Source organism: Phasianus colchicus, chromosome 25 (assembly GCF_987193195.1).
Source record: "Phasianus colchicus chromosome 25, bPhaCol1.hap1.1, whole genome shotgun sequence".
NCBI classification, from domain to species: domain Eukaryota; kingdom Metazoa; phylum Chordata; class Aves; order Galliformes; family Phasianidae; genus Phasianus; species Phasianus colchicus.
This window is the reverse complement of record NC_143460.1, coordinates 196,705-221,658: the sequence shown is the minus strand read 5'-3', so window position 1 is coordinate 221,658 and position 24,954 is coordinate 196,705. Positions and strand designations below refer to the sequence as shown.

General features: G+C 44.8%; 1 protein-coding gene and 2 long non-coding RNA genes across 3 annotated transcripts; 2 read left to right on the top strand and 1 right to left on the bottom strand.

Annotated features, from left to right (window-relative positions):
- Positions 1–7,215: 7,215 nt before the first annotated feature.
- On the top strand, positions 7,216–12,716 carry LOC149915007 (uncharacterized). The gene is made up of 2 exons (XR_016459849.1): positions 7,216–7,611; positions 10,308–12,716. It is a non-coding gene; the product is annotated as an uncharacterized LOC149915007 (long non-coding RNA).
- Positions 12,717–14,022: 1,306 nt separating this feature from the next.
- Positions 14,023–17,434, bottom strand: LOC149915006 (uncharacterized). The gene is made up of 3 exons (XR_016459850.1): positions 17,106–17,434; positions 16,040–16,124; positions 14,023–14,658 (listed from the first exon to the last, which is right to left on the bottom strand). It is a non-coding gene; the product is annotated as an uncharacterized LOC149915006 (long non-coding RNA).
- A 268-nt stretch (positions 17,435–17,702) lies between these two features.
- LOC149915005 (uncharacterized) lies at positions 17,703–24,344 on the top strand. The gene is made up of 2 exons (XM_090124344.1): positions 17,703–20,938; positions 22,101–24,344. Exon 2 carries the CDS (start codon positions 23,499–23,501, stop codon positions 24,342–24,344), a length of 846 nt encoding a protein of 281 aa, XP_089980470.1. The 5' UTR covers positions 17,703–20,938; positions 22,101–23,498.
- The last annotated feature ends 610 nt before the right edge of the window (positions 24,345–24,954 follow it).

Here is a 24,954-nt window from a genome sequence, read left to right as displayed (position 1 = left end):
AAACAGGATGCAGATGGGCATCCCTGCTCTCTCTTATCTGCTGGCAAGGCCCGGAAGGTGGGAACAAAGGAATTTCTGCTGAGATCCCAGAGCCAGAAACTGCCACTCCAAGGAGAGCTGACTCAACCACTTTGGATTTGAGCTGTCACTCCAAAGACAGCTGACTTGACCACTTTGAAAGCATTGAAAAAGGGCCATCATCACCATGGTCACCATTGTCGTCGTCGCCATCAACAACAATGCCCGATGACCCACCACTACTGAAGATCAAAGGCTGAACTACGAACCACGCTGGATCCATGGTGGTGACTATGTCCCTCTTTCTTCCTATAAAGACTCCTTGCTTCTTCTTTCCTACCTTTTCTATCGCCCTCCTTTCCTTCCCCATTACCGTAACTCATAATAGCGTCCGTCCTCCCCTTCCCCATCTCCCTAATTAAGATCTGTAATAAACTGGTCGGACCAACATTTGAACCGTTGTTTCTTAATCTCACGCCGGGTATACAGATATTAAAAGAACCTCCTCTCCCTCCTATAAATCGGAGTGAGACACTGGTCTGATCTGAAGATGTCCCAGTAGAGTCTGGTACAGTGCAGGGAGTCCTCATGAGGGTCTGAATGGTCCTGGAGTCATCCAGAATGGTTTGGGGATGTTCCAGAGAGGACTTGGCGGGTCCAGGGGGTCCTCATGTTGATCCATGGGGTCTGTGGATTCATCCAGAAGGGTCTGGAGATGTCCCAGAAGGATCCTGTGGGGTCCAGGGAGTCCCAGGTGTGTCCAGGACATCCTCAGAGGGATTCAGAAGGATCTGAGGATGTCCCTGAGAGGACTTGTAGGGTCTGGGGGGTCCTTAGGTGGGTTCCAAGGGACCTGTTGTCTACTGGAAGGGTCTGGAGATGACCCAGAGGGGCACAGGGTGACTGCTGTCACCGTCATTGGGTGTCATTGGGTGTGGGCATCACTTGGGTGTCACCGTTATCACCGTCTTTGAATGTCATCGTCATTGGGTGCCTCCAGGTGTCATTGGGTCTCACCGTCAACAGCTGTCACCATCACTGGGTGTCACCATTGTGACTGTCTTCAGGTGTCGCTATCATTGGGTGTCACAGAATCACAGAATCACAGAATCGTAGGGGTTGGAAGGGACCTCCAGAGATCATCGAGTCCAACCCCCCTGCCAAAGCAGGATCCCTACACCAGGTCGCACAGGTAGGCGTCCAGGCAGGTCTTGAATATCTCCAGAAGGAGACTCCACAACCTCCCCGGGCAGCCTGTTCCAGTGCTCCGTCACCCTCACCGTAAAGAAGTTCTTGCGCACATTGGTGCGGAACTTCCTATGCTCCAGCTTCTGGCCATTTCCCCTTGTCCTGTCTCCGCACACTGCTGAAAAGAGTCTGGTCTCGCCACTTTGCCCCCCACACCTTAGATATTTATAGACCTGGATCAGGTCCCCTCTCAGTCTTCTCTTCTCAAGGCTAAACAGACCCAGATCACTTAGCCTTTCCTCATAGGGGAGATGCTCCAGGCCCTTCACCATCTTTGTGGCTCTCCGCTGGACTCTTTCCAAGAGATCCCTGTCTTTTTTGTACTGGGGAGCCCAGAACTGGACACAGTACTCCAGATGAGGCCTTACCAGGGCAGAGTAGAGGGGGAGGATCACCTCCCTCGACCTGCTGGCCACGCTCCTTTTAATGCACCCCAGAATGCCATTGGCCTTTTTGGCCACAAGGGCACACTGCTGGCTCATGGCCAACCTGTCGTCCACCAGGACACCCAGGTCCCTCTCCACAGAGCTCCTCTCCAGCAGGTCATCCCCCAACCTGTACTGGTGCATGCAATTATTCCTCCCTAGGTGCAAGACTCTACACTTGCTTTTGTTAAACTTCATCTGGTTCCTTACTGCCCAGCTCTCCAGCCTGTCCAGGTCTCGCTGAATGGCAGCACAGCCTTCGGGCGTGTCAGCCAATCCTCCCAACTTCGTATCATCAGCAAACTTGCTGAGGGTGGCCACTACCCCCTCATCAAGGTCATTGATGAAGATGTTGAACAGGACCGGTCCCAGCACCGACCCCTGGGGAACACCGCTGGTTACAGGTCTCCAACCAGACTCTGCACCGCCAATGACAACCCTCTGTGCTCCGCCAGTCAGCCAGTTCTCAACCCACCTCACTGTCCACTCATCTATCCCGCACTTCCTCAGCTTCGTTATAAGGATGTCGTGGGAGACAGTGTCAAATGCCTTGCTGAAATCAAGGTAGGCTACATCCACTGCTCTCCCCCCATCCACCCAGCCAGGGTGTCACTGCTTTTGGGTGTCTCTGTTGTCACCATTGCTGGGTACCACTGAGTGTCACTGTTCTTGGGGTGTCACCATCATTGGGTGTCACTGTTGTCTCTGTCATTGGGTGTTACCATCACTCTGGTGACACTGTTAAAAAGGTGACTGCATGTGACCTCAGTGTGGAACAGCTGTGGCACAGTGTCCCCATCACTGGCTGTCACTTTTGTCACCATCACTTTTGTATCACCATCACTTGTGTGTCACCATCTCTCGGGTGACAGCATTCCCTGTGCTCTGACCACCACATGGGGGCAGGCACAGGTGGCCCCACACAGTCACCGTGCTGTCACTGAGTCTCACACTGTCCTTTGTCACCCCTCCAGGCCTGCCTACAGCCGGACCCAGTGACACCGGCGCCCTCTGGAGCTGTCACCATCGTCTGTCACGAGGACAGGGATGCACACAGGGGTGAACTCTGTGCCACCACCAGAGGGGACTAGGGGTGACATCAGTGTGGAACAGCTCTGACAGGGTGTCATTGTCATTGGGTGTCATCCTCACGCAGAGGGGACGAAAGGACCCCCCTGGGGAAGACTTTCCAGGGGAAGTGGGGACACCGCATCATGGTGTCACATCCCCAAAGTTGGGGATGCCTCCAGAGTGTGACGCCCTGAAGCTGGGGACTCCCCTATGTCATCCCCACAGTGTCACACCCCAAAGCTGCGAACAAATCTGTGTCACCCCAATGGTGTCACACCCCAAAGTTGAGGACACCCCCACAGTGTCACACCATGTAGTTGGGGACACCTCTCTGTCACTCCAATGGTGTCACACCCCAGCATTGGGGACACTGCCACAGTGTTGAACCCCAAAGTTGGGGACACTTTTATGTCACCTTGACAGTGTCACACCCCAGAGTTGGGGACAGTCCCACAGCTGGGGGCGCCCCCGCATCCCCCCATGGTGTCACATTCCAAAGCTGGGGGGCCCCTTCTGTGTGTCCCCCACCACAGACCACACTGTTCCCATGGGGTGGGGGCAATATATATATATATATATATGTTTTATACATATACATATGTATAACACATATACAGACCCTCATCTCCATCCCATACCCATATCCCAAATCCATCCCATATCTACAGCCCATCCCATAACCATCTCCCCTTTTCCCATCCCGTATCTCATCCTCTATCCATATCCCAGACCATATTCATTCCATGTGCACATCTAATCCCAAGTCGATACCCCCGTATCCTATCCCAAATTGATCCCATATCCATATCCCAAAATATAAAGAAACACAACCAACAGAACACCAAAGAAACAGGATTTAATGTCATGGCAAAGCAGAGATGACAACTGACAAAAAAAAAAAAAAAAAAGAAAAAGAAAAAACAAAAAGCAAACAGAAAATAACACACAAAAAACACTAAGACGCCATGAAACTACAAGCTGGAGGCATTGGCTCCAGGCCAGGCAGAGCACCAGCACAGAGCACGTCACAGCACAGATGACATCAGCCGGGCCCCTGGAGCCTTTATGCTGTCACAGTGCGTTTCCATGAGGACGGAGGGCCCTGCCCAAGGCAGCTGGGTGCAGGCACCTCCTCTGTGAGCTGCGCTGCCCGCAGCCGCTCGCCGTGCCCTGTGCCTCAGAGCAGCCCAGGCAGCAGAGAAGCTCAGCCTCATCCCGCTCTGGGTTGTGGCGAAGTGTTACCGTTTGTGTGATTGGTGAGTGCTGAGTTACCCTCTGGGTTCGGCTTTCGGCTTAGGGCTTCCCAGATGGGGTTCTGCTTCAGGGTTACGTGTCAAGCGTTCTGCATTCGGGTCAGCTTTAAAGGTCACGCTTTTGGCTGAGGGCGAAGCGTTAAGGCAAACGGTTTGGGGTTTGTGTTACCGGTTTCTCTCTGGGGTTAGGCTTGTTATCAGTTTGGGTTCGGGGTTGTGCCGTTACGGAACGGTAAAGGGTTACCGTGTTGGAGAAGCGGTAAGAGTGATGGGTGCCCATTTTTGGTTTGGTTTAATGGTTGCCCTTCGAGGTTTGGATTGGGGTTTAGGATTCAGGGATACCCTTTTGCATTAGGCACAAGATCTACCTTTTTTGGATGTGGCTAGTGGTTGCCATTTTGTGTTAGTGATAAGTGTTAAGGGTGACACATTTCTGGCATGTATAAGAGTTACCAGATCCACAGCAATTCGTAGCAATATTCATAGGAAAAAAAACGATGGAAAGAAAGAAACCGCAAGGAAGAAATCAACAAAAGTAGAGAAAACATTGGAAAGCAGTAGGAAAAACGGAGGGAAAAAAAAGCAAACAAAGCCTATGACATCCGTGCCTGGGAGGAGGAAAGGGTAGCTACTGGGCATGCTGCGACCTCCACCAGAGATGCACTTTCTCAGCTAGCGCCCGTGCAGGAGTCCGCGGCTGCTAATGAGGACAAACCATCTCTCTGGAGGAAGGGAAAGCGCTCGTGGTCATGCCGAGGAGGAGGTAAGGGTAGCTACCGGGCACGGATGTGCCGGCCATCTGATGAAAGCCTCCAGTCCATGTCGAGGCATGAGGCAAGGACACCCAGGAGGCGGGAAGCCAGCTGAGCCACTGAGGAAGCACCAAGCAGAGGAGGAAAGCCGTGGGAGCTGGCTTGAGTTAAACAAGTCAGCAAAGGAAAGATAAAAATGAAGAATCCAGAGGACTAATGTCAGGTAAGTAAAGGCAATGTAAGAGGAAGCAGGCAGGCATGGGGACAAGGAAGGAGGAAGAATGTAATGAGAAAAAAAAAAAAAAAGAGGAGCTCATGGAATGCAAAAAAAACTACACTGAAAAGAGGAGAAAAGAAAAGCAATACTTCTAGAACAGAAAAAAATAATGCAAAGGCATGGTCTGGAAAGAAAAAGAACCAACAACAAAGGAAAAGAAACAGCAGAAAGCAAAGCCAAAGGAGCAGTAAACAAATGTGAAAAGGAAAAGAAAAGTAGTAAAGTAAACCAAGGGAAAAAAGGACAAACAAAAAGCTAAGGCATAGACTGCAAGAATATGGCAAAGTAAAGAATTCAAGGAAACACTTGAGACAATAAAAAAGCTAACAAATTTAAGGAGAGTACATGGAAAAAAAAAGAAAAAGAAAAAAAAGAAAACAAACAGGAATAAAAGAGAAGCAGCAAAGTAGAAAGCAGTAGGAAAACTAAGTGGAAAAAAAAGCAAACAAAGCCTATGACATCCAAGGGAACAAAATACCCAACAGAAAATAAATAATAACTAACAAAACGAAAGAAAAACAGGCAGGAGAAAAAAAAAAGACTAAGAAAAATCAAAGCAAAACTACGAAAGGGAACGGAAAGAAAAGGCAAAGACATACAATGCTGTATCATGGCAAAGCAAAGGATTCAAACAAAAAAAAATAGGCAAACTAATGCAAGAGGAAGTAAACGGAAAAAGAAACAGAAAAGAAAAAGAAAGGGAATAAAAGAGAACTAAGTAAAGCAAGCAGAATGAAAGGCCATGCAAAGGAAAGGTAGGAAGGAAAACCAAGAGCAAAGGAGAGCAAAGCAATGGACAAAAGAATAAAATGAAAAGGAATATTCAGGAAAAAGAGAAAAGAAATGGAAAGAAAGAAACTGCCATGAAAATCCAACCCAAGTGAAGAGAACAGTGGAAAGCAAAGGAAAAAAAACAACAGGTAAGAAAACTAAGCAACAGCAAAAGAAAGCAAACCAAAACAGAAAAGTAAAAACTAAATAAAAAGGCAAAGAAACAAGAAAAAGGGAAGAAAACAGAAAACCTCAAAAAAAAAGAACAAACAACGGTTCAAAAAAAACCCAGAATACAAAAAGAGACAAAACAGGCAAAACATGTAAAAGAACAAAAGGACAAAAAATGAAAACACACACACACACACAATGATATATTAAAACAACAACAACAACAACAACAAAAGCACAAAAAGAAAAACACACACAAAAACAAAAAAAACCCAAGAAAATAAAAAGCAAAACCAACATAAATTAAAAAAACCCCAAACTAAACACCAAACATATAAAAATTGCAACAAAAACACACAAGCATAAAACAAAGACCACAAATAAACAGAAAAAAATTAAAAAGAAAAGCAAAAATTAATCATAAAAAACAGAAAAGCAAAAAACAAAAGCACAAAAAACACACAAGCACAAAAAACCAAAAAGATGTAAAAACGAAAAAAGAAAAAAGCAAAAAATAAACAAGCATAAAATAGAAACAAAAAAGCAAAAAGGAACGAAACAAAAACCACAAATACAGAAAATAAGAAACCAGAATGAGCACAGATCACAAATCAAAAACCAAAAACAAAACAAAAAAAACAGAATACAAATACCAACAATGCACACCACAAATACAAAAGTTACAATAAAACACACAATACAAAAATTACCATAGAACACACACACAAAATGAAGAAAAAAAAAACAAAATGAAAAAACAAACAGGAAAAAAAAGAACTAAGCATAAAAAAAAGGAAAGCAAAAAGAAATGGGCAAAAATGACACAGTAAAGAGAAAAAAAGATAAAAAGGAAAAACAATAATAAAAAAGAAAAATCCAACAACAAAAAAAGAAACAAAAATATCCAAAGCAAACCCAAAAAGGGAAAAACAAAAAAAAAGCAAAGACAACAATATACAATGGCGAATGAAAGGATTTATACAGACAAAGACGGGGAAAAAAAATGCCAGCAAACAACAGCTAAATGAGAACGCAAAAAAAAAAAAAAATAGCCAAATACATTAAAAAGGGGAGCAAAGAGAATAAAAGGGAAGAAGCAAAGTAGAAAGTAGGAAAAGCAAAGCAAAACAAGAAAACCAAAAAGCCAAGGAAAAGAAAGAACAACAAAACGGAAAGCAAACCAAAGGAAAAAATAAAAATAAAAATAAAAATAAAAATAAAAATAAAAATAAAAATAAAAATAAAAATGAAAAAAACTTTGGAAACCTAAGCAAAGAAGCAGTAAAGAAAACGAAATCAAGTGAACAAACGAGAGCAAACCAATGTGACCCAGCGGAAAAAGAGACAAGGAACGGAAACAAAAAGAACCCACACCAACCAACAGAAGAGCAAAGAAATCTGCTCCTCAATTGGATGGCATGGCAAAGATGACAAGAGACTGTGGTGCAGCCAGAAGCAAACCATCCGTGCCTGGGAGGAGGAAAGGGTAGCTACTGGGCATGCTGCGACCTCCACCAGAGATGCACTTTCTCAGCTAGCGCCCGTGCAGGAGTCCGCGGCTGCTAATGAGGACAAACCATCTCTCTGGAGGAAGGGAAAGCGCTCGTGGTCATGCCGAGGAGGAGGTAAGGGTAGCTACCGGGCACGGATGTGCCGGCCATCTGATGAAAGCCTCCAGTCCATGTCGAGGCATGAGGCAAGGACACCCAGGAGGCGGGAAGCCAGCTGAGCCATTGAGGAAGCACCAAGCAGAGGAGGAAAGCAGAGGGAGCTGGCTTGAGTTAAACAAGTCAGCAAAGGAAAGATAAAAATGAAGAATCCAGAGGACTAATGTCAGGTGAGTAAAGGCAATGTAAGAGGAAGCAGGCAGGCATGGGGACAAGGAAGGAGGAAGAATGTAATGAGAAAAAAAAAAAAAAGAGGAGCTCATGGAATGCAAAAAAAACTACATTGAAAAGAGGAGAAAAGAAAAGCAATACTTCTAGAACAGAAAAAAATAATGCAAAGGCATGGTCTGGAAAGAAAAAGAACCAACAACAAAGGAAAAGAAACAGCAGAAAGCAAAGCCAAAGGAGCAGTAAACAAATGTGAAAAGGAAAAGAAAAGTAGTAAAGTAAACCAAGGGAAAAAAGGACAAACAAAAAGCTAAGGCATAGACTGCAAGAATATGGCAAAGTAAAGAATTCAAGGAAACACTTGAGACAATAAAAAAGCTAACAAATTTAAGGAGAGTACATGGAAAAAAAAAAAGAAAAAGAAAAAAAAGAAAACAAACAGGAATAAAAGAGAAGCAGCAAAGTAGAAAGCAGTAGGAAAACTAAGTGGAAAAAAAAGCAAACAAAGCCTATGACATCCAAGGGAACAAAATACCCAACAGAAAATAAATAATAACTAACAAAACGAAAGAAAAACAGGCAGGAGAAAAAAAAAAGACTAAGAAAAATCAAAGCAAAACTACGAAAGGGAACGGAAAGAAAAGGCAAAGACATACAATGCTGTATCATGGCAAAGCAAAGGATTCAAACAAAAAAAAATAGGCAAACTAATGCAAGAGGAAGTAAACGGAAAAAGAAACAGAAAAGAAAAAGAAAGGGAATAAAAGAGAACTAAGTAAAGCAAGCAGAATGAAAGGCCATGCAAAGGAAAGGTAGGAAGGAAAACCAAGAGCAAAGGAGAGCAAAGCAATGGACAAAAGAATAAAATGAAAAGGAATATTCAGGAAAAAGAGAAAAGAAATGGAAAGAAAGAAACTGCCATGAAAATCCAACCCAAGTGAAGAGAACAGTGGAAAGCAAAGGAAAAAAAACAACAGGTAAGAAAACTAAGCAACAGCAAAAGAAAGCAAACCAAAACAGAAAAGTAAAAACTAAATAAAAAGGCAAAGAAAAAAGAAAAAGGGAAGAAAACAGAAAACCTCAAAAAAAAAGAACAAACAACGGTTCAAAAAAAACCCAGAATACAAAAAGAGACAAAACAGGCAAAACATGTAAAAGAACAAAAGGACAAAAAATGAAAACACACACACACACACAATGATATATTAAAACAACAACAACAACAACAACAAAAGCACAAAAAGAAAAACACACACAAAAACAAAAAAAACCCAAGAAAATAAAAAGCAAAACCAACATAAATTAAAAAAACCCCAAACTAAACACCAAACATATAAAAATTGCAACAAAAACACACAAGCATAAAACAAAAACCACAAATAAACAGAAAAAAATTAAAAAGAAAAGCAAAAATTAATCATAAAAAACAGAAAAGCAAAAAACAAAAGCACAAAAAACACACAAGCACAAAAAACCAAAAAGATGTAAAAACGAAAAAAGAAAAAAGCAAAAAATAAACAAGCATAAAATAGAAACAAAAAAGCAAAAAGGAACGAAACAAAAACCACAAATACAGAAAATAAGAAACCAGAATGAGCACAAATCACAAATCAAAAACCAAAAACAAAACAAAAAAAAACAGAATACAAATACCAACAATGCACACCACAAATACAAAAGTTACAATAAAACACACAATACAAAAATTACCATAGAACACACACACAAAATGAAGAAAAAAAAAACAAAATGAAAAAACAAACAGGAAAAAAAAGAACTAAGCATAAAAAAAAGGAAAGCAAAAAGAAATGGGCAAAAATGACACAGTAAAGAGAAAAAAAGATAAAAAGGAAAAACAATAATAAAAAAGAAAAATCCAACAACAAAAAAAGAAACAAAAATATCCAAAGCAAACCCAAAAAGGGAAAAACAAAAAAAAAGCAAAGACAACAATATACAATGGCGAATGAAAGGATTTATACAGACAAAGACGGGGAAAAAAAATGCCAGCAAACAACAGCTAAATGAGAACGCAAAAAAAAAAAAAAATAGCCAAATACATTAAAAAGGGGAGCAAAGAGAATAAAAGGGAAGAAGCAAAGTAGAAAGTAGGAAAAGCAAAGCAAAACAAGAAAACCAAAAAGCCAAGGAAAAGAAAGAACAACAAAACGGAAAGCAAACCAAAGGAAAAAATAAAAATAAAAATAAAAATAAAAATAAAAATAAAAATAAAAATAAAAATAAAAATAAAAATGAAAAAAACTTTGGAAACCTAAGCAAAGAAGCAGTAAAGAAAACGAAATCAAGTGAACAAACGAGAGCAAACCAATGTGACCCAGCGGAAAAAGAGACAAGGAACGGAAACAAAAAGAACCCACACCAACCAACAGAAGAGCAAAGAAATCTGCTCCTCAATTGGATGGCATGGCAAAGATGACAAGAGACTGTGGTGCAGCCAGAGGCAAACCATCCGTGCCTGGGAGGAGGAAAGGGTAGCTACTGGGCATGCTGCGACCTCCACCAGAGATGCACTTTCTCAGCTAGCGCCCGTGCAGGAGTCCGCGGCTGCTAATGAGGACAAACCATCTCTCTGGAGGAAGGGAAAGCGCTCGTGGTCATGCCGAGGAGGAGGTAAGGGTAGCTACCGGGCACGGATGTGCCGGCCATCTGATGAAAGCCTCCAGTCCATGTCGAGGCATGAGGCAAGGACACCCAGGAGGCGGGAAGCCAGCTGAGCCATTGAGGAAGCACCAAGCAGAGGAGGAAAGCAGAGGGAGCTGGCTTGAGTTAAACAAGTCAGCAAAGGAAAGATAAAAATGAAGAATCCAGAGGACTAATGTCAGGTGAGTAAAGGCAATGTAAGAGGAAGCAGGCAGGCATGGGGACAAGGAAGGAGGAAGAATGTAATGAGAAAAAAAAAAAAAAAGAGGAGCTCATGGAATGCAAAAAAAACTACATTGAAAAGAGGAGAAAAGAAAAGCAATACTTCTAGAACAGAAAAAAATAATGCAAAGGCATGGTCTGGAAAGAAAAAGAACCAACAACAAAGGAAAAGAAACAGCAGAAAGCAAAGCCAAAGGAGCAGTAAACAAATGTGAAAAGGAAAAGAAAAGTAGTAAAGTAAACCAAGGGAAAAAAGGACAAACAAAAAGCTAAGGCATAGACTGCAAGAATATGGCAAAGTAAAGAATTCAAGGAAACACTTGAGACAATAAAAAAGCTAACAAATTTAAGGAGAGTACATGGAAAAAAAAAAAGAAAAAGAAAAAAAAGAAAACAAACAGGAATAAAAGAGAAGCAGCAAAGTAGAAAGCAGTAGGAAAACTAAGTGGAAAAAAAAGCAAACAAAGCCTATGACATCCAAGGGAACAAAATACCCAACAGAAAATAAATAATAACTAACAAAACGAAAGAAAAACAGGCAGGAGAAAAAAAAAAGACTAAGAAAAATCAAAGCAAAACTACGAAAGGGAACGGAAAGAAAAGGCAAAGACATACAATGCTGTATCATGGCAAAGCAAAGGATTCAAACAAAAAAAAATAGGCAAACTAATGCAAGAGGAAGTAAACGGAAAAAGAAACAGAAAAGAAAAAGAAAGGGAATAAAAGAGAACTAAGTAAAGCAAGCAGAATGAAAGGCCATGCAAAGGAAAGGTAGGAAGGAAAACCAAGAGCAAAGGAGAGCAAAGCAATGGACAAAAGAATAAAATGAAAAGGAATATTCAGGAAAAAGAGAAAAGAAATGGAAAGAAAGAAACTGCCATGAAAATCCAACCCAAGTGAAGAGAACAGTGGAAAGCAAAGGAAAAAAAACAACAGGTAAGAAAACTAAGCAACAGCAAAAGAAAGCAAACCAAAACAGAAAAGTAAAAACTAAATAAAAAGGCAAAGAAAAAAGAAAAAGGGAAGAAAACAGAAAACCTCAAAAAAAAAGAACAAACAACGGTTCAAAAAAAACCCAGAATACAAAAAGAGACAAAACAGGCAAAACATGTAAAAGAACAAAAGGACAAAAAATGAAAACACACACACACACACAATGATATATTAAAACAACAACAACAACAACAACAAAAGCACAAAAAGAAAAACACACACAAAAACAAAAAAAACCCAAGAAAATAAAAAGCAAAACCAACATAAATTAAAAAAACCCCAAACTAAACACCAAACATATAAAAATTGCAACAAAAACACACAAGCATAAAACAAAGACCACAAATAAACAGAAAAAAATTAAAAAGAAAAGCAAAAATTAATCATAAAAAACAGAAAAGCAAAAAACAAAAGCACAAAAAACACACAAGCACAAAAAACCAAAAAGATGTAAAAACGAAAAAAGAAAAAAGCAAAAAATAAACAAGCATAAAATAGAAACAAAAAAGCAAAAAGGAACGAAACAAAAACCACAAATACAGAAAATAAGAAACCAGAATGAGCACAGATCACAAATCAAAAACCAAAAACAAAACAAAAAAAACAGAATACAAATACCAACAATGCACACCACAAATACAAAAGTTACAATAAAACACACAATACAAAAATTACCATAGAACACACACACAAAATGAAGAAAAAAAAAACAAAATGAAAAAACAAACAGGAAAAAAAAAGAACTAAGCATAAAAAAAAGGAAAGCAAAAAGAAATGGGCAAAAATGACACAGTAAAGAGAAAAAAAGATAAAAAGGAAAAACAATAATAAAAAAGAAAAATCCAACAACAAAAAAAGAAACAAAAATATCCAAAGCAAACCCAAAAAGGGAAAAACAAAAAAAAAGCAAAGACAACAATATACAATGGCGAATGAAAGGATTTATACAGACAAAGACGGGGAAAAAAAATGCCAGCAAACAACAGCTAAATGAGAACGCAAAAAAAAAAAAAAAACCATAGCCAAATACATTAAAAAGGGGAGCAAAGAGAATAAAAGGGAAGAAGCAAAGTAGAAAGTAGGAAAAGCAAAGCAAAACAAGAAAACCAAAAAGCCAAGGAAAAGAAAGAACAACAAAACAGAAAGCAAACCAAAGGAAAAAATAAAAATAAAAATGAAATAAACTTTGGAAACCTAAGCAATGAAGCAGTAAAGAAAACGAAATCAAGTGAACAAACGAGAGCAAACCAATGCGACCCAGCGGAAAAAGAGACAAGAAACGGAAACAAAAAGAACCCACACCAACCAACAGAAGAAAGAAAGATAAAAATGAAGAATCCAGAGGACTAATGTCAGGTAAGTAAAGGCAATGTAAGAGGAAGCAGGCAGGCATGGGGACAAGGAAGGGGAGAAAGAAGGAAAGGAAGAAATCTAAAAAATTTAATCAAGGTTAAAAATATATATATATAAAAAAAAAGAAATCAGAGCAAAGGAAAAAAAAGAGAAGGAGCAAACAAGAAAGCCAAGGAAAGCAAAGCAAAGAAAGAAAACTAAAAAACAATGAGCAAATTTGGAATGAAAAACAAAAGAGGAAACCAAGGGAATGGAAAAACAAAAAAAAAGGAACAGAAAGAAAAAAGTAATCAAAGTGAAAGATAGCACTGAAAAATATTTTGAAAAGAAGGAAGATGAAAAGGAATTCTCATAGAAAAAGAACAATAATGGGAAGAAAGAAATGCAAAGAAAAAAAAATGACAAAATGAAGAAAACAGTGGAAAGCAAAGAGAAAAACGCAGTAAGGAAAAATAATGGGAAAAAAAAGCAAAGAAAACCAACAACATCCAAATCAACATAAAAGAAATGTTAAAATGTTTTAGTAAAAATACAAGAGAAAAAAAAGCAAAGCAAAGCAACAACATCCAAAGCAAAACAATACAAAAGAAACAAACAAAACAAATGTTTGGTTAAAAAACAAAGAAAAATAAAGCAATAAAAAAAGAGCAGAAGAAAAGCACAGCAAAAAAAAAGACATGCCAAGAAAAATCAAAACCATAGAATGCAATATCATGGCAAAGTAAAGCATTCAAACAGAGAAAGGGAAAGAAAAAAAAAAAAACCTAACTAAAGCTAAAAAGAGTAAATGAAAAAACAGTGAGAAAAAAATAAAAAAGCAAAGGAAAGAGAACCAGCAAAGCTGAAAGGAAAACAAAGCAAAGAAAGAAAACTAAAAAGCAGTGCAAAGGAATGCAAAGGTATTCGTGACATTGAGACAGAACTGCAACAGCGCCAAGCACAGAAGGAGAGCACGGGAACAGGCTTGAGTTAAACGAGTCAGAAAAGGAAAAAGGACTCAACAGAACATAAAGTAAATTTAAAAAACTAAAAAGATAAAACAAAAGCAAAGGGAAGAAGTGGGAACAAGCAGAGTAGAAAGTAAAGCAAAGCAAAGAAAGAAAACTAGAAAGCAATGCAAAACAATGTGAAGCAGAGGTGAAAAGGAAGAACAAAAGAGCAAAGCAAAGCAAGGGAAAATAAACGAAGCCTCAATTTTGGCAGCTTGATCTTCCTGACGGTTGTTTTGTTGTCCTTCATTGGCCCAACTGCTGAGCACATGAGCATCGCCATGGCACACCTTTACACCCGTATTCTTTGTTTGGGCAGCAATGTCTTTCCACAGCTCAGCAACCCAAATAGATTTAGCCCTATTTGGGCCGCCAGTTGTTTTCTTCCCACTGCTGGAACCACCCCCATAAGGCGCTTGCCACCATCCATGAGTCGTGTAAAGATGGAGCACTGGCCACCTCTCCCGTTCAGCAGCATCTGAGGCCAGCTGGACAGCCTTTACCTCTGCACATTGCCTTGATTCTCCTTTTCCTTCAGCGGCCTCTGCAGCTCGTCGTGTGGGGCTCCACACAGCAGCTTTCCGTCTGCAACGCTTCCCCACAACAGGACACAATCCATCTGTGAACAGAGCACATTTCTTTACATCCCACATCGTAATCTCAATCTCCAATCCCAATCCCGTATCACTAATCCTATATCCCACATCCCAATCCCACATCTTAATCTCCACCCCGAGCCACATCCCAATCCCGATCCCATATCCCAGTCCCACCTCCCAATCCCACGTCCGTAACCCAGTGCCATTCTTAATCTCAATCCCAATCCCACATCCAAATCCCACATCAAGTGCTGCTTGCTCCTGCAGCTCGGAAAGCAAATGGGATCCTGGGCTCCATCAGAAGAGGGGTGGCCAGCAGGGACAGGGAGGTGATTGTCCCTCTCTACTCTGCACTTGCGAGGCCCCATCTGCAGTACTGTGTGCAGGCCTGGAGCCCCCAGGACAAGAAAGACACAGAGCTGTTGGAGAGGGTCCAGAGGAGAGCCACAAAGATGATCAGGGGGCTGCAAAGACAGGCTGAGGGAGCTGGGCTTGTTCAGCCTGGAGAAAAGAAGGCTGCGAGGTGAGCTCATTGCAGCCTTTCAGTACCTAAAGGGAGCCTACAAACAGGAGGAGTCCACTCTTTGAAAGGGGAGATAACAGCAGGACAAGGGGAAATGGTTTGAAGTTGAGGCAGGGAAGATTTAGGTTGGATGTCCGGGGGAAGTTCTTTCCTATGAGAGTAGTGAGGTGCTGGAACAGCTGCCCAGAGAGCTTGCGGATGCCCCGTGCATCCCTGGAGGTGCTCAAGGTTAGATTGGATGGGGCCCTGGGGTTTGACTCTGTGGGGGTGCCCCAACGCTGGGGTGTGACACCATTCGAGTGACAGAGAGGTGTCCCCAGCTTCATGGCGTGACATTGTAGGGGTGTCCTCAACTTCGGGGTGGGACACCATTGGGGTGACACAGGTTTGTTCGCAGCTTTCGGGTGTGCCACTGTGGGGATGACATAGGGCTGTCCCCAACTTCACGCTCTGGGAGTGTCCCCAAGTTTGGGGATGTGACACCACGATGCGGTGTCCTCACTTCCCCTGGGAAGTCCTCGAGCTGCTTCTGAATGCCTCCGAGGATGTCCTGGGCACACGTGGGACCCCCTGGACCCTACAGGATCCGTCTGGGACATCTCCAGACCCTTCTGGATGAACCCACGGACCACATGGATCAACATGAGAACTCCCCAGACCCACCAAATCCTCTCTGGGACATCCCCAGACCTTCTGGATGACTCCAGGATCACTCAGACCCTCATGAGGACTCTCTGGACCGTACCAGACTCAACTGGGACCATCTTCAGATCAGCCCAGGGACTTCTCAGTGCTCCTGGACACATAGTGGGAGCTCACAGATCCTTCCAGGGGCTAACGGGATCAACCTGGGGTCTCCCTGGACACCCAAAACCCACCTGGGACATCTCCAGACTCTTCTGGTTGAGTCCTGAACCCCCTGGATGCACCCAAACCTCTCTAGGACTTCTCCTGCAGATCCTTCTGCATGATTCCAAGGGAGGATAAGGAGGGTTCAGCGGGGGGTTGGAGGGGAAGAAATGAGCTAGTGAGGCTGGGGATGGAGGGAGAGGTGGAAGAGGGAAACTGAAGAGTTGTGTGGAGCTTCTGTGGGGTGGAAAGGGAGTCTGGGGGAAGAGAGTGAGGGGAATGAAAAGAGGAGAACAAGGCTGACCACATGAGTGGAAAGGGGGTCTGGGGATGGAGGGGTGGGAGGGGAGAACTGGAGGTTGTGGGGGGGGCTTCTTTGGGACATGAAGGGGGTCCAGTTGGGGGAAATTGGGGGCCAACATAGGGGAAACGGACTCCAGAGGGCAGGGAGGAGGGCATGGGGGTACAGGGGACTGTAGGGGTCAGAAATGGGGTGAGGAGCGGGGGGAGTAAGGGAAGACAGGGGACCCTGCGGGGTAAATTGAGGGGACTGGGGGATGGTAGGAGACTCTATGGATCAGAATGGGGGAATTGGAGCAGGGGAACTTGAGGGGACAGGGAATTCTGGGGGTCAGATAGAAGGGACGGGGGGCAGAAAAATCTAGGGGAGAAAATGAGAAGACTCGTGGGGGGGTGAGATTGGGGACACAAGGGATCAGAGTGGGAGACAGACAGACATGGAACCCTGGGGGTCAGAATGGGGAACAGGGGCAGACAGTGACGGAGGAACTGAGGGGACGGGTAGAAGAGGACTCCAGCGATGAGAATGGGGGAAGTGGAGGTGGGGAACGGGGGGGGAGAGCGTAAGCCCAGCGGTCAGACTGAGGGACTCGGGAGGTTGTGGGCGACCCGCGGCGGGGGGGGTGGGTGTGGGGGGAAGGCAGTGAAACACCGTGGGTGGGGGGGAAGGGCGGGGGGCACAGGGCACCTCCCGCCGCCGAGCAGAGGCCCTGAGCAGCAGAGGACCCACGCGGCCAAGACAGGACGGCCCCAGCCCCGATGCCCCGGGTGCCCCCGCCGCCCCCGAACACCCACTCGTAGAAGCTGAGGCGGAGCTGAGGCGGCGCTCGGAGTCCCGGGGCTGCGCCGCGGCGCTGGGGCAGCGCGGGGCCCCGCTCCGCTTCCGCATGGCCGCGTCCTCGGGTCGCCGCGTGATGACGTCACTCCGCGGGGAGCGGGGACGGCGCGTCGCTCGAGCAACGGCCGCGCCGGGGCGCTGTCGCTATGGAGACGCCGCCGCGCATGCGCTGTCGCCGCGGGGACGGCTTCCCGCGCCGCAAGGAGGGAGGGCGCGCTGTCGCCGTGGCAGCGCGGCCTGCACGCACGGCCTGAAGCCTGAGTGGGGCTCGAGGGGCAGCGGGGGGCGAAGAAGGGTGTGGGGGGGGAACGGAGAGCCCTCAGGGATCTCCTGGGGAGGTGGGGGAGCGACTGGGGGAGGGCTGAGCTCCGGGGATGGCGGCTGTGAGTGGGGCTGTGGGGTGGGACATCCGCAGGGAGATGCAGCCAAACAGGGGGATGTGGGCAGAGCATGGAGGTGTGGGAAAAGGAAGACGGGCATCTGGACAACAGCGTGAGAGCCAGGCTGATAGGGAGGGAGTGAGGGAGGGAGGAATGGGAAGAAAGGGAGGGAGGGAGGGGGGAGGGAAATGGAAAAAGGGGAAAAAAAGGGGACAAGGGAAAAGAAGGAAAGGAAAGGAAGAAGGAGAGAGGGGAAGAGGGGCAGAAAGGAAGTAGAAAAGGGAAAAAGTCCAGAGCTTGGCCTGGGTGGTATTGCAATGTAGAAGGGCTTCAGGTATCTTGTTAGGTGCAGAAGAAGGAGTTCATGCAGCAATAAATGATATTGTTGTGTTCATGTAGGTCAGTGGACTGTGGAGATGTATCTCTAAGTATGAAAGGTCAAAGGTGGTGAGGATTAGGATGTGAACATCATAATCCTCAAAGGAAAAGGGGGGATTGATGTGGGGTGCTCTGTTCAGCAGTAGGGATTAGCAGATCAGTTTAAGAACCAGCGTATGAGTTTAGCAAAAGGAATCCATGAGTGATCGTTCTCAAACTTTCATTTCAGCTTTAGTGGGAGAACAGCCTCGTTCCTCCTCAATAACTTTGCATGGGGACACAAATGAATACTTCTACCTTCTGCCTCCATGACTGTGCCTCACGAGAAGCACCAGAGTCCCAGTAGAATACTTTTATCTTTTGCCTCAAAACGCGCGAGGACATTTTCCTCGGGTCCCACATACACTGCTAGGGAAAAGTGGCTCACTATGGCCTTATCAGCCGCTCCGCTCGGCAGCCAGTAACGTCTGAGTGCGAAAACACAATGCGCTGATGGAACTGCATGTTAAGCTCTGCACATTGCCACAGCGCTGCGTTCCTGCCAGGGCTGCTGTCTGTGTGCAGGGATAGGATTAGGAAAGCCAAGGCACAGGTGGAGCTGAACTTGGTGTGGGATGTGAAAAATAACAAGAAGGGGTTCTACAGGTACGCAGGCAGAAGACAGGCCAAGGAGAGCGTTCCCCCTCTGATAAATGAGGACAGAGAACTGGCTTCCTCAGACATGGAAAAAGCTGAGCTGAGGTGCTCAATAAGTGTCTTGCCTCGGTCTTCATTGGTGGTCAGGCTCCTCCCCATGCCTGCCAGGACCTGAAGAGAGGAAAGTGGGACTAAAGAAGGCTTCTCTGAGAGCTGCCGCTGCACGTGCAGAGGTGAGTCCTTGGTGAACACAGACATGGCTCTTGTTCTTCTCAGCGCCTCCGTCTGTCAGAAGTGAAAGAGACTGCAGAGTCCCAAGGGAAATGGTGTCCTGTTACTACACTCACTTTGTTTCTTTCCAGTCCTCACACCTTCTTCTACTGTCTTCTTCTGCAGTTCCTTCTTCACTGTCCTCTCTCCTCTTTTTTCATGTGCTCTCCTTTTACTGTTCTCTTCATAGCACGATCTGCTGCTCTTCTTTACTGCTCTTTTCGTTTTCTGCTCTTCTTTACTCACTTCTCTTCTGCTCTTCTCATTTGCCACTTTCCTCTCTTACTGTCTCTTGTACTTCTGCCAGACTTCCTTTCTCGCTTTTCCTCTTCAGCTTCTCTCCACTTCTGCTTTTGTCTTCTCTGTATACGCTCTGTATGCGCTCTGTATACGCTAATACCTCTTTTGCTTTTCTCCTTGTCTGCTTGTTTTTCTTACCTACATCCTTTTTCTTCTTCTCTGCTCTTCTTTCTTTCTTGTCTGTTCTCCTTCTGCTCTTATCCTTCTCAGCGTCTCTTCCCTTTATTCTCTCCGCTACTGCTCATCTCTTTTGCTGTCTTGCCTGTATCCTATTGTGCTTTTCATCTTCTGCGCTTCTTCCTTACCGGTATCCTTAATTTTATCCTCTCTTCTGTTCTTTTTCTCTTCTTCTCCGTGTCCAATGTCTGCATCACAACTCTGTCAGAATTAGTTTTGGGGTGGAAAAAGGTACCCAGGTACATAGGTTTGTACAGTAGAACCTCTTACACTTTGCCTGAAAGGTGATCCAAAGGAGCCCTCAGGAACCAAGACCACAAAGGAGCTGCTTTTGAATGGAGAATTTTCCAGAGTTCCTTCCAGTCGTTGCTCAGAGGAACTGAGGTTTTTATCCTTGTATCTCTGCAGAAAAGCAGGGTGGAGGGAACACATATGGTGAGGTGCTCGGGTGAAATTGCCCTCCTTGCACAAACAGCCTGTTTGTGTCCATGTGATGCACGGTGAAGAGAAGCCTGCTGTTCTGTGAGTAAGCCTGCCAAAAGGGAGTTCTGGCCTTTTTGGCAAGTCTCTGAGGTGAGGTCTTTAGACAGGCTGGTTGTTTTGCTGCGGAAATGCCATTTCAGCTGTTTGTTGCCACGCTTGGTTGGTGCTTGTATGAAAAACATTCATCATCTAGACAAGCAGTGCTCTAGCACCAGGGAAGGGAAAAACCTCATGTACATCCAGTCTTCTCCATGGGCCTTATGTTGCCTTTCCACAGAGTCTCTAAATGCCTGTGGAAATCACGGGGGGGTGGGGGGGGCAAGGGGATGGGGAAGAGATGAGGGGCAATTTGTGCGCATCCTGTGCCCACGGAGCAGGTATTACCTACAAAGAGCTAGGAACCCTTCACGGCATCCTGGACTTGTTTACTTTCCTTGTTTGAGCGTGATGGTTTTGTAGGTACTTTGTGCATTTTAAGTAACTGTCAACTCTGCTGAGACAACAGGCGTCCTAGAGAGAGCCTTGCTGTACCCTTTTTGTTTGGGCTGTTTTATTCCCTCCTGAGATTAAAAGGGACTGTGGTCTTGCTTAGCAAAGGGAAGCGTGTGCATGCTTCCAAAGCAAAGGCAGGTAGGTGCGTGCTTGCTTAGCAAAGGCAGGTAGAGGCATGTGATGCGAAGGCAGATGGTTGCTTGTGAAGCCATGTCAGGTGGTGTGTGCTGGTGGGTCAGAGTTGAAGATGCCCGAGCTGTGTGACAGCTCTGAGAGTGGGATGGCCAAGGAAGAAGCCTATGGTCCTAGCCCCCTGGGGAGAGAGTGAGATCACTAAAGGGAGGGAGGATTCTTAGACTCTGAGGGGTCTAGAAAGGGAGCTGAAAGGTTTGGGGCTCCCTTGCTGTGCTCTGCGCAGGCTGTGGCAGTGCTGGGGTTTATTTTGGAGTCAGTCTGAAAACAAAATGAGACAAGGGGGTTTTCTGTGCAGTTTGAAGCCTGTTTGAAACCTGCTTTGAACTCTGCTGCCAGGGCTGCAGCCCAGGGTAGGCACCCTGTCCCCACAACTGCTGACCACGTTCTTTCCTTCTATGCAGTGACCACGTCCAGCCCTACGAAGACACTTTACATCATGTCGGACACCAAAGTGTCTGCGCTGACCACGTCTGTGATGGGTGAGGCTGATAGGGAGGGAGGGAGGGAGGGAGAGGGGGGAGGGAAATGGAAAAACGGGAAAAAAAGGGAAGAAGGGAAAAAAAGGGGAGAAGGGAATGGAAAGGAAGGGAAGGGAATGTTGGTTCTGCATTTGATATTAAAAAGTAGCAATTGGTTTGAAGAAGTAGAACATAATGCATTTGTATTCTGTAACTTATCCTTAGCAATAGTTGATCTAAGAAGTAAAACACTGTATATGTTAGCGGCATGTTTTAGAAACATAATTACTGAAGTACCTAACAAATTCTTTCTCTCAAAACTGCAGTAGATTTTCAATGTTCTAAACAATGTGCGTATAGTATTCTGAACTAGAAAACCTACTGTAACGTTGTTCATTAGACCGGCAGAAGCGAAATACATCTAACAAACCTACAAGGAGTCAGGGCCTTTACACAAAGCAGAACTGTCCCACTCTGTGGGAATGTTAGGATGCCACAGGCAGGCTCCAAGATGCTCCCCTCTATCCTCCTCCTGAGCTTATTTCTATGCAAGGACAGATGAATGACCAGAACAGTGACCCAGTGTAAAAGGGGGACAAATGTTAGGGGGGGTAATTAAACAATCAAGAGGCTATGTTTATGTTGTAAAACAGACATCCAAAAACTGCGACCAAATGTTTGTTGAGAAAGCAATTGTTAGAAGGCAATTAAACAATTAAGGTATTTGTGTTTGGGCGGCAAAGATTTATGCTTACTTGGTATTTGTATGATTAGTGAAACATCGCGAAAGAGGGTGAACCTGCAGTACTCAGCCAATGAGGAACCAGGGCAGAAAGAGAGAAGTGTCAGGCAGTAGGGGATAAAAGATGTAACACTGTTTTCTCGGGGCTCTCCTGCTTGCAGGAGGCCCGCCATTGCAATTGCGAATAAAATCTGCTTTATCAGAGATACCATCCTAGAAAATTATTTGGATATTTCCTACGAAGGGAAGGGGAGGGAAGGGAAGGGGATGGGAGGGAAAGGGAGGGCAGGGGAGGGGAGAGAAGAAGGGAAGAAAGGAAGAGGGGAAAGCATCCAAAGCTTGGCCTGGGTGGTATTGCAATGCAGAAGGGCTTCAGGTATGTTGTTAGGTGCACAAGAAGGAGTTCATGCAGCAATAAATGATATTGTTGTGTTCATGCAGGTCAGAGTGGTAGAATTGAAGCAGATGGCGATAAGATATGGCACCAGAGTGAAATACTGCACAACATAAGACGATGTGAGCTGAAACCAACGTGACTTCCTGGCTTCCCAAATTGCACTGGTTAAAGAAGTTGTTTGTGGGGATGGTGTGTGTAATCGCTGTATGTATGCATCCTTCCTTGTAGTGTGATTAGGGTTCTCACAAAACTGCAGTAGATTTTCAATGTTCTGAACAATGTGGGTGTGGAGAGCGTGATTGAGACCTGGCTGGCTGAGAAAGGCCACACAGACAGTATTTGGCTAGTGAGACGAGAGTCCTTGAGCAATGTAACAGGATGTAAACAAGGCTAACGAGGAGAGAGTCCTTGAGCAAAGTAACAGGATGTGTAGGAAGGTAGGAGAATGTAGAAATAAGAAAGATGAATGGCATGGTCTAATCACAAAAAGTACAAAGAAGGGCTGGGGCAACAAGTAGCTGAAGAGCCTATCAGGAGCTCGGGCTTTGCAATGTGTATGAGCTTCATTAGCGCCAACATAAATGCACGCAACCTTCTGATTAAAGTTGAGACTTTCTGATCAATTCTGTGGTCGTGTGTTTGTCTCCCGCCGAGCTTCGACTAATGGTGACCCCGACGTGATACCCGTTGGATAGAACCAGACGAGCGGCGTAGGAAGTTCGGGTCCCTAAGCAGCGGGGACGGCGAAAGCACTCCGAGAAAGAAGAGGTGCCGCGCCTCAGGACACTCTGTGAGACCTGACCGATACGGGCTGCCGGACTTTGCAAGGCTGCAACAGCGCTGAAACTTAGGTATGGAAAGGGAAGCAGCTTATCAATTATTTACTCGCTTTTTAGAAGAGCGTGGGATAAAAGGAACAGATCTTAAAAAAGGGCTCCCTGGATTATTGGCCTATGGTCAGAGCCGGGGTTTGCTTGTTAACCCTCATTCAGTCCATGAGCTGAGTGAGTGGCGGAAGTTTGGAGATGTGTTGTGGGAGGCTACGATAGAGGACAATAAAGTAGCAAGGAAACTGGGGAAGTTATGGAAGGCAGTTCATAATGAATTGCTTCAGAGTCAGGGTGAGAAAAGGGCAGCTCAACAAGTTGTGGGGGCACACCAGCGAAATGAGGGTTATGGGAATTGGCTGCCAGCAGTTCCTCCTGCTGTAAGCACAATCGTTATCCCAGCCGAACGGGCTGCGGGCTCAGAGCCAGTAAATGCTCCAGCCGTGGGCTCGGGGCCAATGACTGTTCCAACCGTGCCTTGTGGAACCATTAACCCCTTCAGCAACTGCCCTAGAAAAGCAAGGCGATGAGCCGGTCCCTGGGGCAGAAAGTGCCCTGGCGGAGGCAATCGCAAGAGAGCACAGAGAGGCATGGGCGAGCATAGCGAAAGCATGCATGGAGCAGCGGGATGGTGAAGGGGCGGCGGCGGTGCAGGAATTGGCGTGCCCTGTGACCTATACTCCTTTGGCTGCAGGAGGAATGCAGGCAACCATATCAGCATTAGACTGGAAATTATTGTCACAGCTGAGGGCTCCAGTTAGCCAGTGTGGAGTCACGGGTGAGCCAGTGAAGCAAATGTTGGATTTTATCTGGGGTTCACAAATATTGCTACAAGCAGACATAAGGGGAGTAGCAAAGTTGATATTTACTCAGCATCAGTTATTGCTGTTTAATGCTCACTGGCAAGATCTGTGCCAGCAGAGTGTGATGATTCAGAGGCAGCCAGGAGATCCGCTGCATGGGGTAACACTTGATGAACTACTAGGGCTGGGACCATACGTGAGGACGGAGACTCGAGCCCTCTTAGGTCCGGACAAATTGAGAGAATCTATGCAATTGGCTAGGCAGGCCATGTCCAGAATTAGGGCACCAGGTGGACTCCCCTCATGCATGGGAATCCAGCAAGGAAGGAGTGAGGATTTCGGGAGCTTTATTGATAGGATAGCGACAGCTATAGAGGCTGCAGGGGTACCTGAATACATGAAGGGAGCTATGTTAAAACAATGTGCATTACAAAATTGCAATTCTACAACTCGGGGAGTTTTAAACACATTGAGTAGTGGATGGACAATAGAAGAAGCACTAGAGCGAATATCAAATATACCTAGTGGTCCACAAGCATTATTAGTGAAGGCAATGGCAGATCTGGGTGAGGGATTAAAAGCCCAGGCACAAGCTAGTCAGTCGCAGGTAATGGCAGCTCTTGCACCTTTGCAAGCGTCAGAAGTCCACACACGCTGAGCAACAGATGACACTCCTGCATGAAACACTGGCAGCATAGGACTAGTGATAGCACCAGAAAAGATCCAGCATACGTCCCCCTGGAAATATCTCGGACTGATATTAAATGATAAAATCGTCATGCCGCAAAAGCTTCAATTGATAAGGACTTAAAACGACACCCAAAAATTACTAGGAGACCTGCAGTGGCTACAGCCCATAGTCAGCATTCCAAATGAACTTATAGAATCATTGTGGTCTATATTGCGGGGAATGGTTGTGCGTACTCCCATTGCAGCTCACGGAACCCACAAAAAGAACGGTGTCAGGATGTGAAACGATGAGAAAGACTGAAACCAGGCTTGAAACGACCATGAACTCATAGTGATTGGGATTGTGTGCTTCTTATTATTTGGTTTTGCTTTGTAACTTGTTGTATTTCAAATAGCAGAGTAGTAACCGTTGTTGTGTGGTTTTTATTTTTTTTTATTTTTTTTTTAGTAATAGATTGAATGTGAATTAACAGGATTTAATGTTACTAATGCTGAAATCTATGGAGATAGCTATTTTAATGTATTAGTAGTGCTAAGACAAAACCTGGAAAGGAATCCCAAGCAAAGGGATGACCTTA